The sequence below is a fragment of the Heptranchias perlo genome, chromosome 4 (genome assembly GCF_035084215.1).
Source record: "Heptranchias perlo isolate sHepPer1 chromosome 4, sHepPer1.hap1, whole genome shotgun sequence".
Lineage (NCBI taxonomy): Eukaryota > Metazoa > Chordata > Chondrichthyes > Hexanchiformes > Hexanchidae > Heptranchias > Heptranchias perlo.
The window spans coordinates 48,496,234-48,511,469 of record NC_090328.1 but is presented as its reverse complement, the minus strand read 5'-3'; the positions used below and the strand labels follow the sequence as shown (position 1 = coordinate 48,511,469).

The 15,236-nt window shown below is 42.5% G+C and overlaps 1 protein-coding gene across 1 annotated transcript in view; it reads left to right on the top strand.

The window, feature by feature from the left end:
* The window catches only part of chd1 (chromodomain helicase DNA binding protein 1), a 210,526-nt gene that overhangs the window by 135,393 nt on the left and 59,897 nt on the right, over positions 1 to 15,236 (top strand). Inside the window, exons 18-20 of the mRNA XM_067982900.1 lie at positions 7,204 to 7,275; positions 10,348 to 10,497; positions 10,794 to 10,942. Coding sequence (XP_067839001.1) covers positions 7,204 to 7,275; positions 10,348 to 10,497; positions 10,794 to 10,942 — 371 coding nt within the window. The remainder of the gene's footprint in view (positions 1 to 7,203; positions 7,276 to 10,347; positions 10,498 to 10,793; positions 10,943 to 15,236) is intronic.

Here is a 15,236-nt window from a genome sequence, read left to right as displayed (position 1 = left end):
CCTTCATCTATGTCATTAATAAATATTGTGAATAATTGAGGCCCCAAGACACATCCCTGCGGGACTCCACTAGTCACATCCTGCCAATATGAGTACTTACCCATTATCCCTACTCTGTCGCCTTTCGCTCAGCCAATTTCCTAACCAAGTCCGTACTTTTTCCTCGATTCCATGGGCTTCTACCTCAGCTAACAGTCTCTTATGTGGGACCTTATCAAATGCCTTCTGGAAGTCCATATAAATAACATCCATTGACATTCCCCTGTCCACGACTTTAGTCACCTCTTCAAAAAAATTCAATCAGGTTTGTCAGGCACGACCTACCTTTCACAAATCCATTCTGGCTCTCTCTGATTAACTAAAAATTCTCGAGGTGTTCAGTCACCCTATCCTTAATTATAGACTCCAGCATTTTCCCCACAACAGATGTTAGGCTAACTGGTCTATAATTCCCCGGTTTCCCTCTCTCTCTCCTTTCTTAAAAAGCGGAGTGACATGTGCAATTTTCCAATCTAGAGGGACAGTTCCTGAATCTAGAGAACTCTGAAAGATTATAGTTAGGGCATCTGCAATCTGCTCACCTACTTCCTTTAAAACCCTGGGATGGAAACCATCTGGTCCTTGGGATTTGTCACTCTTTAGTGCTATTATTTTCTTCATTACTGTTGCTTTACTTATGTTAATTTTATCGAGTTCCTGTTCCCGATTCAATATTAGTTTTCTTGGGATTTCCGGCATGCTATCCTCTTTTTCTGCTGTAAATACTGACGCAAAGTAATTGTTCAACATGTCCGCCATTTCCCCATTGTCAATGACAATATCCCCACTTTCAGTTTTTAAGGGGCCAAAACTGCTCCTGACCACCCTCTTTTTCCTAATATAACTATAAAAGTTCTTTGTATTGGTTTTGATCGCCCTTGCAAGTTTCTTTTCATACTCTCTTTTTGTAGCTCTTACTATCTGTTTTGTGACCCTTTGTTGATCTTTGTATCTTTCCCATTCGCCAGGATCTGTGCCATTTTTTGCCTTTTTGTATGCCCTTTCCTTATGTCTTATACTGTCCCTTACCTCTTCAGTTGTCCATGGCTGTTTTTTTTGGCAGGTAGAGTTCTTGTCCCTCGGGTATAAACTGGTTCTGTATCTCGTTAAATGTTTCTTTAAACATTTTCCACTGATCATCAGTCGTTTTACCCATTAACAGATTTGCCCAGTTTACTGTGGACAGTCTCTGTCTCATCCCATTGAAATCGGCCGTACCCAAGTCTTGAATCTTAGCAGCTGATTCACTTTTTTCCCTTTCAAACACTACATTGAACTCGATCATATTATGATCGCTATTGGATAGATGTTCACGCACAGTTAAGCTGTTAACTAAATCTGGTTCATTACTCATTACTAAATCTAGTATGGCTTGCCCCCTTGTTGCCTCTAGGACATACTGCTGTAGAAAACTATCCGGGCCACACTCAAGAAATTCACTACCTTTCTGACAGTTGCTAGTCTGCTTTTCCCAATCTATGTGAAGGTTAAAGTCCCCCATTAAGACCACTATGCCTTTGTTACACGCTTGTCTAATCTCTGCATTTATACAATCTAGCACTCCAGAGCTGCTGCCAGGGGTCCTATACACAATTCCCACTATAGTCTTAGATCCTTTCCTATTTCTCAATTCAACCCATAAGGTCTCTGTTGGCTGCTTACCTCTCGTTATATCCTCCTTTATCATTGAATTGATTTCATCTCCAATCACTAAGGCTACTCCTCCCCTTCTTCCATTTCCCCTATCTCTCTTGTAGACGTTATAACCCGGTATATTTAGTTCCCAATCTTGACCATCCTGCAGACATGTCTCAGTAATAGCTATCATGTCATACCCTCCAAATTGAATTTGAACCTGTAGTTCATTTAATTTATTCCTTATACTCCATGCATTTGTATATAGAACTCTTAGTTGGGCCACACACCCTAGCCTGACTTTCAGCTTTGATGCTGGGTTAATCACCTTATGCCTTCTAGTTTTCACTTTATCTGTAGTGTCTAAAGTACACTTTCTTTCTGCTGCTCTACGCTTTTCCCTTTCATTTGTTCTTGAACAACTGTTTGTACTATTTGTATTGTAAATTTCCCCTGGATCTTTCCCTCTCTTGCTGCTCTCAACTTTACTCTCTTCTGACTCCCCGCTAAGGTTCCCATCCCCCTGCCACTCTCGTTTAAACCTTCCCCAACAGCACTAGCAAACACCCCTGAGAGGACATTGGTCCCGGTCCTGCTTGGGTGTAACCCGTCTCGCTTGTACAGGTCCCACCTTCCCCAGAACAGGTCCCAATGTCCCAGGAATCTAAATCCCTCCCTCCTACACCATCCCTGCAGCCACGCATTCATCCTGTCTATTCTCCTGTTCCTACACTCACTAGCACGTGGCACTGGTAGTAATCCTGAGATCACTACCTTTTGAGGTCCTACTTTTTAATTTATCTCCTAACTCCTTGAATTCACCTTGCAGGACCTCATCCCTTTTTTTACCTCTGTCGTTGGTACCGATATGGACCATGACTACAGGCTGTTCAACCTCCTCGTCCAGAATGCCCTGCAGCCGTTCCGTGACATCCTTGACCCTAGCACCGGGGAGGCAACATACCATCCTGGAGTCACATTTACGGCCACAGAAACGCCTATCTGTTCCCCTTATAATTGAATCCCCTATCACTATAGCCCTGCCACTCTTCTTCCTCCCCTCCTGAGCAGCAGAGCCACCCATGGTGCCATGAACTTGGCTCTTGCTGCTTTCCCCTGATAAGCCATCTCCCCCAACAGTATCCAAAGCAGAATATCTGTTTGAGAGGGAGATGGCCCCAAGAGACTCCTGCTCGACCTGCCTCGTCCTTTTACTCTGCCTGGCGGTCACCCATTTCCTTTCTGTCTGCGTAATCTTTATCTGCGGTGTGACCACCTCACTGAACGTGCTATCCACGATAGTCTCAGCATCGCGGATGCTCCACAGTGAGTCCACCCGCAGCTCCAGCTCCGAAATGCGGTTTGCCAGTAGCTGCAGCTGGACACACTTCCTGCACACATGGTTACCAGGGATACTGGTAGTGTGCATGACTTCGCACATAGTGCAGGAGGAGCATATCACGGGTGCGAGCTCTGCTTCCATGACTTGCCTCAGAGTTACCCTGCGTTCACCTCTCAGTCTCTCCTCCCGCTCTCGGTCTCTCCTTTTATACTGTGCTCACCTCTCGGACTCTCCTGCCTCACCTGCGACGTCGCACAGTAGCCTTCTCTTGTTGCAGGTCTGCTGCTGCTTTTATCCCCACTCTCAGTCTTCTGCTGCTCAGGTCAAACTCTCAGGTGTTCACTCTAATTGATAGAGTACTAGAAAGGCCAGCTGTATTTAAAGTAGATAAGTCACCCGGTCCAGATGGGATGCATCCTAGGTTGCTGAGGGAGGTAAGGGTGGAAATTGTGTGGAGGTACTGGCCATAATCTTCCAAACATCCGTAGATACGGGGGTGGTGCCAGAGGACTGGAGAATTGCAAATGTTACACCTTTGTTCAAAAAAGGGTGTGAGGATAAACCCAGCAACTATAGGCCAGTCAGTTTAACCTCAGTGGTAGGGAAACTTTTAGAAACGATAATCCGGGACGGAATTAACAGCCATTTGGACAAGTGTGGATTGATTAGGGAAAGCTAGCATGGAGTTGTGAAAGGCAAATCATGTTTAACTAACCTGATAGTTTTTTGATGAGGTATCAGAGAGGGTAGATGAGGGTAATGCAGTTGATGTGGTGTATGTGGACTTTCAAAAGACGTTTGATAAAGGGCCGCATGGTAGACTTATTATCAAGATTGCAGGCCATGGAATAAAGGGGGCAGTGGCAGCATGGATACGAAATTGGCTAAGTATCAGGAAACAGAGTGGTGGTGAACGTTTGTTTTTCGGACTGGAGGGAGGTGTACAGTGCTGTTCCCCAGGGGTCGGTGCTGGGCCCACTGCTTTTTTTGATGACTTAGACTTGGGTGTACAGGGCACAATTTCCAAATTTGCAGATGACACAAAACTTGGAAGGGTAGTAAATAGTGAGGAGGATAGATTTTAGATTTCACGACGATACCGACAGGCTGGTGGCATGGGCGAACACGCGGCAGATGAAATTTAACACAGAAAAATGCAAAGTGATACGTTTTGGCAGGAAGAACGAGGAGAGACAATATAAACTAGACAGCACAACTCTAAAAGGAGTACAGCAACAGAGAGATCTGGGGGTATGTGTGCACAAATCATTGAAGGTGGGAGAGCAGGTTGAGAAAGCTGTTTAAAAAGCATACGAGATCCTGGGCTTTATAAATAGAGGCATCGAGTACAAAAGTATGGAAGTCATGATGAACCTTTATAAAACACTGGTTCGGCCACAACTGGAATATTGTGTCCAGTTCTGGACACTGCGCTTTAGGAAAGATGTGAAGGCCTTTAGAGAGGGTGCAGAAGAGATTTACTAGAATGGTTCCAGGGATGAGGGGCTTTAGTTATGTGGATAGACTGGAGAAGCTGGAGTAGTTCTCCTTGGAACAGAAACAGTTACGAGGAGATTTGATAGAGGCATTCAAAATCATGAAGGGTCTAGACAGAGTAGATAGAGAGAAACTGTTCCCATTGGCGGAAGGGACAAGAACCCAAGGACATAGATTTAAGGTGATTGGCAAAAGAACCAAAGGTGACATGGAGAAAAACTTTTTTACACAGCGAGTGGTTAGGATCTGGAATGCGCTGCCCGAGGGAGTGGTGGAGGCAGATTCAATCATGGCCTTCAAAAGGGAACTGGATAATTACTTGAAAGGAAAAAATTTGCAGGGCTACGGGGATAGGGCGAGGGAGTGGGACTGGCTGGATTGCTGTTGCATGGAGTGGACTTGATGGGCTGAATGGCCTCCTTCTGTGCTGTAACCTTTCTGTAATTCTATGAATGGAATTTTCACACGGCATGCTTGTTCCATACCATAGCTAATTGATTTGGGAGTCCCTCATTACTAATTCATGCTTTAAAGCTATGAAAATATCACTTAACACTACTTCATGCTAAATTATTCCTCTAAAGGTATGGATTATAATGACCACTAGACTCAGGGCAGCTTGCCTGTGAATCGCACATTAATTGTTTCCTCTGACCTCCTTCAGTCTCTAGACTTATCCAGGATCACCGCTGTGACGGATTCATTCCAGAGTACAATTATAATAAATGTAATAAACAATTTATTTATTGTAGCAATTTGCTGAATTTTCCAGAATTCTCCGATCAGATTAGCATCCCTGTCCTTCCATCATTTGTTTTTTAGCTCCGAATTTGTACAGTCAGAGTGAACAATTTGTCAGATTTTTGTTCCAAGCACTAATGCTTTTTAATCTTGTTTGTTTTATAAACAAAAAACTCTGACCTTGTAGTTTCAGGAGAACCATGTTATCAGGTTTATTAGAAATGCACCAAGGGAATACTATGGAAAGATGGGTTAGATGGACCGATGGTCTTCTGCCTGAAACTGTTACTATGTTAATACGTGGATCTCCCCTCGCAAAGCAAAGCTCTGATGCGAATGAATTGAAAAGGTCAAACTCTTGTATGTAGTGGTTGTTGGAGGCCAATCATCTCAGCCCGAGCACATTGCTGCAGGAGTTCCTCAGGGCAGTGTCTGAGGCCCAACCATCTTCAGCTGTTTTATCAATGACCTTCCTTCCCTCCATCATATAAGGTCAGAAATGGGGATGTTCGCTGATGATTGCACAGTGTTCAGTTCAATTCGCAACCCCTCAGATAATGAAGCAGTCCGTGCTCGCATGCAGCAAGACCTGGACAACATCCAGGCTTGGGTTGATAAGTGGCAAGTAACATTCGTGCCAGGCAATGACCATCTCCAACAAGAGAGAGTCTGACCACCTCCCCTTGACATCCAACAGCATTACCATTGCCGAATCCCCCATCATCAACATCCTGGGGGTCACCATTGACCAGAAGCTTAACTGGATCAGCCACATAAATACTGTGGCTACAAGAGCAGGTCAGAGGCTGGGTATTCTGCGGCGAGTGACTTACCTCCTAACTCCCCAAAGCCTTTCCACCACGTACAAGGCACAAGTCAGGAATGTGATGGAATACTCTCCACTTGCATGAATGCAACTTCAACATCACACCATCCTGGACAAAGCTTGATTGGCACCCCATCCACCACCCTAAACATCCACTCCTTTCACCACCGACGCACCGTGGCTGCAGTGTGTACCATGCACTGCAGCAACTCGCCAAGGCTTCTTCGACAGCACCCCCCAAACCTGCGACCTCTACCACCTAGAAGGATAAGGGCAGCAGGCACGTTCCCCTCCCGTCTCACACCATCCCGACTTGGAAATATATCGCAGTTCCTTCATCGTCGCTGGGTCAAAATCCTGGAACTCCCTACCTAACTGCACTGTGAGAGAACCTTCACCACACGGACTGCAGTGGTTCAAGAACGCAGCTCACCACCACCTTCTCGAGGGTAATTAAGGATGGGCAATAAATGCTGGCCTTGCCAGTGACGCCCACTTCCCATGAACGAATAAAAAAACAATTCTGCTTTCTGATGTGACAATCACAAAGAAATAGCTTTTTATGAGCACAAGCACACACGCGTGAGCTTGACATTAAAGGACGTTCAGATAAAGGTGGAATTTTCATAAGTTCCTGTTGTCATAAAGCATACTTAATTTGATCCAACTGGCTCCCCTTATTATTGACCTCATGTTCCGAATGTATGGAATGATAATGATTCACTTCCAAGCTCAAATCCAGGTATATGCTGGTAGTCACCATACAAGTTGGTTGTAATATGTTTTTTTGTTTGTATAGTTTATCCAAAACTACTTCAAGTGTAAGATTTTTTTTAAAAACTTGTTTACATGTGACGTGCTTGATGTGACAATGAGAAAGTTCGAGTATTAGAGGGTCAATCTTTGATGGGCCAAATAGCATTTTCTCATCCTTCACTTATGTTCTACATTCTAATAAACAGCCTGAATCCATCAGCAGAAGAAAAATGTGAAGGATGCAGTCATTTTTAAGACATTTTCTGTATTTCAAGGAGCCGTATGGCTTACTCCTGCTCTTATTTCTTCTGTTCTTATTTTGCTGTATTGTGCCTTGCAATAATGGTTTTTGGCTTTTCTCTTGCAGCGACTAGATGGATCTATCAAGGGAGAGCTGAGGAAGCAAGCACTGGACCATTTCAATGCTGAAGGATCAGATGTAAGACTTCATAATTTTTTTTTGTGTGTGTGTGTGTGTGTGTGTGTGTGTGTACGTACGTGCACACGAGAGAGCGCAATTGGGTAAGAAGCAAAGAGATTTATCTCCTTATCAGATGGCTGTAGATTTGAATCTCAGGGCTTCACTCTTCCTATGTTGTTCAGATGAGTTTCATCTGCTTGTAGCCAGGCCGTTTGAGGGATAAATGATGTACATCATCCACTTACTATATTTATTGCCAGCCAGATACATACTGGCACCGACATTGAGGGGCAAGGCCATGGCTCAGTTCATCCTCTATTCACTACTTTATGTTGATGAACAGCTAGCAAAGGGGAAGAGAAAGGTGAGAGAAGTGATTCGATTTTGAAATTTTCTGAACTTGATCATAATTCTGAAAGGAGATAGAGATTCCATAAAGAATGGGTCTTGCCATCAGATTCTTTTTCATTCTAATTATGACTATAACAAACTTTTTCCTGTCTTTCTGTAATTTTTATTCAAAGATCAGAACTGTTCTGATGAAGGGTTATCCCTGAAATGTTGATTATCTTTTTATTTCAGATGCTGGTAGACTTGTTGTGAAGTTCTGGCATTTTTTTTGTCTTTATTTCTGATTTCGATATGATAGTGTAGTTACTGTTAGTAATTGTTGTGAGATTGCCCCAGGTCTACTTGTTTTAGTGAAATCATTGTTTCTGACCTTTTAGAGATTCTTGTATGTGCGATAGCTGATGCTGCACTCTCTCTACAAAAGGAAAACTCACTGCCATAAGCTGTAGAAAAATGCCACGAGAGAATTTAGCTACACCAAAGGTTTGATTAAATAGTGCAAAAGTTTCAATACAGTTAATGTAGAAATATATTTAAATGCAGCAACCCCCACTAATGCTGTCTCTGGGAGCCCATATTAAGTCTCTTAGCGTGGAAGTTGTAAACTGTGCTTGTGACCGAAGTTGTAATATTTATATGACCAGTGTAGCTGATAAATTGTTCACTCGTACGTGGGAAGTAGAGTTGATCTCCCACCTACGTGACGAGATAATCAACCAACCATAAACTGCTTTTCCATAAGCAACTGGCCATTGGGAGGGGGAAAGTCATAATTGAATTGCAGCTACACCCACAGCAACTATTACCCAATAACTGTCAACAAATTTCCTATAGAGTTTGTATCATTTAACAAACCTGTTTGTATGGCAGAAAGCAATGAAACAGATTAGCTTGGAGTGTAAATTTTCATTTAGATTTTACGTATTGTGACATATGAAGGCACTCACTTATACTTTCCAAAGATCCAGTTGAATTGTGCTGAGTGTAATTCATAACAAACAGCAAGATCCTGAAATATCTACTTATTTTTAAATGCTCTAGTAGTGGCAGAAGAAATAAAGCAACGTAAAAATTCTCTCCAAATCATAGAATCATACAGCACAGAAAGAGGCCATTCAGCCCATTGTGCCTGTGCTGGCTCTTTGAAAGAGCTATCCAATTAGTCCTATTTGCCTGCCCTTTCCCTATAGCCCTTCAAATTTTTCCCATTCAAGTATTTATCCAATTCCCTTTTGAAAGTTGTAATTGAATCTGCTTCCACCACCCTTTCAGGCAGTGCATTCCAGGTCATACCAACTCACTGCGTTTTAAAAAAAAAAGGTCTCCTCATCTCGCTTCTGGTTCTTTTGCCAATTACCTTAAATCTGTGTCCTCTTGTCCTCTGGTTACCGACCCTTCTGCCACTAGAACCAGTTTCTCCTTATTTATTCTTATCAAAGGCCTTCATGATCTTGAACACCTCTATTAAATCTCCCCTTAACTTTCTCTGTTCTAAGGAGAACAACTCCAGTTTCTCCAGTCTCTCCATGTAACTGATGTCCCTCATCCCTGTTACCATTCTCATAAATCTCCTCTGCACCCTCTCTATGGTCCTGATGTGGAGATGCCGGTGATGGACTGGGGTGGACAAATGTAAGGAATCTTACAACACCAGGTTATAGTCCACTGTGCTTGTGACCGAAGTTGTAATATTTATATGACCAGTGTAGCTGATAAATTGTTCACTCGTACGTGGGAAGTAGAGTTGATCCCACATAGGTGAGTGACCTGACGAAGGAGAAAGCCTCCGAAAGCTTGTGATTTTGAAATAAAACTGTTGGACTATAACCTGGTGTTGTAAGATTCCTTACATTTCTCTATGGTCTTGAAATCCTTCGTAAAGTGCAGTGCCCAGAATTGGACACACTACTCCAGCTGGGGCCTAACCAGTGATTTATAGAGGTTTATAATGTGAATATTGTGTGTGTAAAAAAAATGAACACTCACTGTGCAATGTATTTATTGTTTTTATCACTAAACCAAAAATGAAATAAATCAACTCTGCCCCTGACACCCAATAACCATCAACACACCTTTGCCATGTCCTCACCACCCACCCTCCAAGTGGTAATCACATATGCTGTAATGACTCATCATGACATTCTTGGTACTGGTTCTCAAAGAAAAAAGACCATCCTACTTGATCAAACTCAACCTCAAAAACAGAATTTATTTGAATGTTTTAAACAAAAAAAAATCAAACACATGCATCATATAAATAGAGTCCTACATGTATGGATATTGAATTGGGTGTTTGTTCCACCTGCAAAACCCATAGATAATTCACTTGCAATTTACTGTTGTCTTCATTTATGGAATAAGCAAAGTATTCAACAACTTCTATATATCTGAGACTGTTCATAGTGAGGGATTACTGTATTTGGGTACATTCATAAGAGCTATTAAAGTAAGCTTTATTTGTCGTTTAATTGTGTTTTCGGTATTGCAGAATTCTGTAGCTTTAGCATTTGTCAATTTTTAAATTTATTATTGAATATAAGGATTTGTTGAACTGTTTGTTTTACAATAGAAGGAAGGAGGAGAAAATTAGAATGTCTAGCTAGCTGTAGGTATTCAAGCATGAGAGCATAATGATGTATGAATGTGATTCACCTTCGGTCATAACTGGGAAAGGGGATGTTACTGATGCACTATTGTGAAGAATCTGTGTTTTAGGAATTTGTCTCCTTGTGACCACAGGACTTCTGCTTTCTGCTGTCAACCAGAGCGGGAGGGTTGGGTATAAACCTGGCATCTGCAGACACTGTAGTTATTTTTGATTCAGACTGGAATCCACAGAATGATTTACAGGCGCAAGCAAGAGCTCACAGAATCGGTCAGAAAAAGCAGGTAACTATTTCCCTGTTCATGTTTATATTTAACATTGTAGTGGGGCTCAGTTATAACCATATTGAATGCAATTTGGTAACTTCTAAAAGTTCTCCATAAATATTTATGCACACTTTCCTTTCACTCAGTCATACTCCAAACTCAAAAATAGTTTCATGTCTAATGGTCAAAGGTGCACCATGTTTAGAAACTTGTGATTTATTGGAACTTATCTTTCAAACCACCATCTTCGTGAATTTAAAAGTTTGATTCAAAATTCATTCGCGAAGATGTAATTGATATAATTCATCTTTCAGGTTAATATATATCGGCTAGTTACAAAGGGAACAGTAGAAGAAGAGATCATTGAAAGAGCAAAGAAGAAGATGGTGCTGGATCACCTTGTTATACAGCGAATGGATACAACAGGGAAAACTGTACTACACACTGGCTCCAATCCTGCGAAGTACGTAGCTACTGTGAGATATTGTTTATGGCACCAGATCAAGTAGCTAAAAAATTAGTCATTTATTAAACTCAACTAAATCTCTTGCACTCCATTCTCTGTAGTTAGTGTTATTATGGTGTCTTCATGCACTAACAATTCATCTAGAAAGGAAGGCTTAATTTGTTTTTTGCTTGGTTTAAGTTAATCTAATAAATTAAGTCATGGCAGGGCAGCTCAGACCCATTGAATGCACGACCTGTGCCATGTGGAAACTCTAGGACGCTTCCCGTGTCCTGGACAACCACATGTGCAGGAAGTGTCGTCAGCTGGTGGAGCTCGAGCTCCGGGTTTCGGACCTTGAATAGCAGCTGACGTCACTGCAGTCCACCTGCGAGGCTGAGTGTTTCGTGGATAGCACGTTTCAGGATGTGGTCACTCTGCAGATTAAGAGAGTGCAGGCAGAGAGGGACTGGGTGACCACCAGTCAGACAAGGATGACCAGGCAGGTAGTGCAGGAGTCCCCTGAGGCATCTCACTCTCCAACCAGTATTCAGTTCTGGGTACTGGTGGGAGAGAGGGTTCCTCTGGGGAGTGCAGCCATAGCCAAGTCCAAAGCACCATGGGTGGCTCAGCTGTTTGGGGGGGAGGAGAAAGAGAACGAGAGAGCAATCGTCATAGGGGATTCTATAGTTAGGGGAGCAGACAGGCGTTGCTGTGGCCGCAAACGTGTTTCCAGGATGGTATATTACCTACCTGGTGCCAGGGTCTTGGAAGTCACTGAGCGGCTGCAGGACATTCTGAAGGGGGGGTGAACAGCCAGAGATTGTGGTCCGTATTGGTACCAACGACATAGGTAAAACAAAAAGGGATGAGGTCCTGCAAAGTGAATTTAAGGAGTTAGGAGATAAATTAAAAAGCAGGACTTCAAAGGTAGTGATCTCAGGATTACTACCAGTGCCACGTGCTAGTGAGTATAGGAACAGGAGAATAGACCAGATGAATGCATGGCTGGAGGGTTGGTGCAGGAGGGAGGGATTTAGATTCCTGAGGAATTGGGACTGATGTTGCGGAAGGTGGGGCCTGTACAAGCTGGATGGTTGCATCTCAACAGATCTGGGACTAATATCCTTGCAGGGGGGGTTTGCAACTGCTATTGGGGAGGATTTAAACTAGAGTGGCAGGGGGATGGGAACCTGAGCGGGGAGTCAGAAGAGAGTAAAGTTGAGAGAAGCAAGAGAGGGGAGGACCCAGGGGAAATTTACAATACAAATAGTTGTTCAAAAACAAGTGAAAGGGAAAAGTGTAGAGCAGCAGAAAGAAAGTGTACTTTAGGCACTACAGATAAAGTGAAAACTAGAAGGTGTAAAGCGATTAACCCAGCATCAAAGCTGAAGATCAGGCCAGGGTGTGTGGCCCAACTAAGAGTTCTATATACAAACGCATGGAGTATAAGGAATAAATTTAATGAACTACAGGCACAAATTCAAATTGGAGGGTATGACATGATAGCTATTACTGAGACATGGCTGCAGGATGGTTAGGAACTAAATATACCGGGTTATAACGTCTACAGGAGAGATAGGGAAAATGGAAGAGGTGGAGGAGTAGCCTTAGTGATTAGAGATGAAATCACTTCAATGATAAAGGAGGATATAACGAGAGGTAAGCAGCCAACAGAGACCTTATAGGTTGAATTGAGAAATAGGAAAGGATCTAAGACTATAGTGGGAGTTGTGTATAGGATCCCTGGCATCAGCACTGAAGTGCTGGATTATATAAATACGGAGATTAGACAAGCGTGTAACAAAGGCATAGTGGTCTTAATGGGGGACTTTAGCCTTCACATAGATTGGGAAAAGCAGACGAGCAACTGTCAGAAAGGTAGTGAATTTCTTGAGTGTGTCCGGGATAGTTTTCTACAGCAGTATGTCCTAGAGGCAAGAAAGGGACAAGCCAAACTAGCTTTAGTAATGAGTAATGAACCAGATTTAGTTAACAGCTTAACTGTGCGTTCATCAGTGAATCAGCTGCTAAGATTCTAGACTTGGGTAAGGCCGATTTCAATGGGATGAGCCAGAGACTGTCCACAGTAAACTGGGCAAATCTGTTAATGGGGAAAATGACTGATGATCAGTGGGAAATGTTTAAAGAAACATGTAACGAGATACAGAATCAGTTTATACCCCTGAAGGACAAGAACTCTACTTGCCAAAAAAAACAGCCATGGACAACTAAAGAGGTAAGGGACAGTATAAGACATAAAGGAAAGGGCATACAAAAAGGCAAAAAATGGCACAGATCCTGGCGAATGGGAAAGATACAAAGATCAACAAAGGGTCACAAAACAGATAGTAAGAGCTACAAAAAGAGAGTATGAAAAGAAACTTGCAAGGGATATCAAAACCAATATAAAGAGCTTTTATAGTTATATTAGGAAAAAGAGGGTGGTCAGGAGCAGTTTTGGCCCCTTAAAAACTGAAAGTGGGGATATTGTCATTGACAATGGGGAAATGGCGGACATGTTGAATAATTACTTTGCGTCAGTATTTACAGTAGAAAAAGAGGATAGCATGCCGGAAATCCCAAGAAAACTAATATTGAATCGGGAACAGGAACTCGATAAAATTAACATAAGTAAAGCAACAGTAATGAAGAAAATAATAGCACTAAAGAGTGACAAATCCCAAGGACCAGATGGTTTCCATCCCAGGGTTTTAAAGGAAGTAGGTGAGCAGATTGCAGATGCCCTAACTATAATGTTTCAAAGTTCTCTAGATTCAGGAACTGTCCCTCTAGATTGGATAATTGCACGTCACTCCGCTTTTTAAGAAAGGGGAGAGAGGGAAACCAGAGAATTATAGACCAGTTAGCCGAATACCTGTTGTGGGGAAAATGCTGGAGTCTATAATTAAGGATAGGGTGACTGAACACCTCGGAATTTTCAGTTAATCAGAGAGAGCCAGCATGGAATTGTGAAAGGTAGGTCATGCCTGACAAACCTGATTGAATTTTTTGAAGAGGTGACTAAAGTAGTGGACAGAGGAATGTCAATGGATGTTATTTATATGGACTTCCAGAAGGCATTTGATAAGGTCCCACATAAGAGACTGTTAGCTAAGATAGAAGCCCATGGAATCGAGGGAAAAGTACGGACTTGGTTAGGAATTTGGCTGAACGAAAGGCGACAGAGAGTAGGGATAATGAGTAGGTACTCACATTGGCAGGATGTGACTAGTGGAGTCCCGCAGGGATCTGTCTTGGGGCCTCAATTATTCACTATTTATTAATGACTTAGATGAAGGCATAGAAAGTCTCATACCTAAGTTTGCCGATGACACAAAGATTGGTGGCATTGTAAGCAGTGTAGATGAAAACACAAAATTACAAAGCTATATTGATAGATTAGGTGAATGGACAAAATTGTGGCAAATGGAATTCATTGTCGACAAATGTGAGGTCATCCACTTTGGATCAAAAAAGGATAGAACAGGGTACTTTCTAAATGGTAAAAAGTTAAAAACAGTGGATGTCCAAAGGGACTTAGGGGTTCAGGTACAGAGATCATTGAAGTGTCATGAACAAGTGCAGAAAATAATCAAGAAGGCAAATGGAATGCTGGCCTTTATATCTAGAGTAATAGGAGTACAAGGGGGCAGAAGTTATGCTGCAGCTATACAAAACCCTGGTTAGACCACACCTGGAGTACTGTGAGCAGTTCTGGGCACTGCACCTTCGGACGGACATATTGGCCTTGGAGGGAGTGCAGCGTAGGTTTACTAGAATGATACCTGGACTTCAAGGGTTAAGTTACGAGGAGAGATTACACAAATTGGGGTTGTATTCTCTAGAGTTTCATAGGTTAAGGGGTGATCTGATCGAAGTTTATAAGATATTAAGGGGAACAGATAGGGTGGATGGTGAGAAACTATTTCCGCTGGTTGGGGATTCTAGGAGTAGGGGGCACAGTCTAAAAATTAGAGCCAGACCTTTCAGGAGTGAGATTAGAAAACATTTCTACACACAGAGTGGTAGAAGTTTGGAACTCTCTTCCGCAAACAGCAATTGATGCTAGCTCAATTGCTAAATTTAAATGTGAGCTGGATAGCTTTTTGGCAACCAAAGGTATTGAGGGATATAGGCTAAAGGCAGGTATATGGAGTTAGATCACAGATCAGCCATGATCTTATCAAATGGCGGAGCAGGCTCGAGGGGCTTACTCCTGTTCCTATGAAGGAATTTCCCATTTTGGCAAATCCTTAACACCCAATCATGGAGTCACCTAACACCTACTTCCTGATTTACTTTGTCTTTT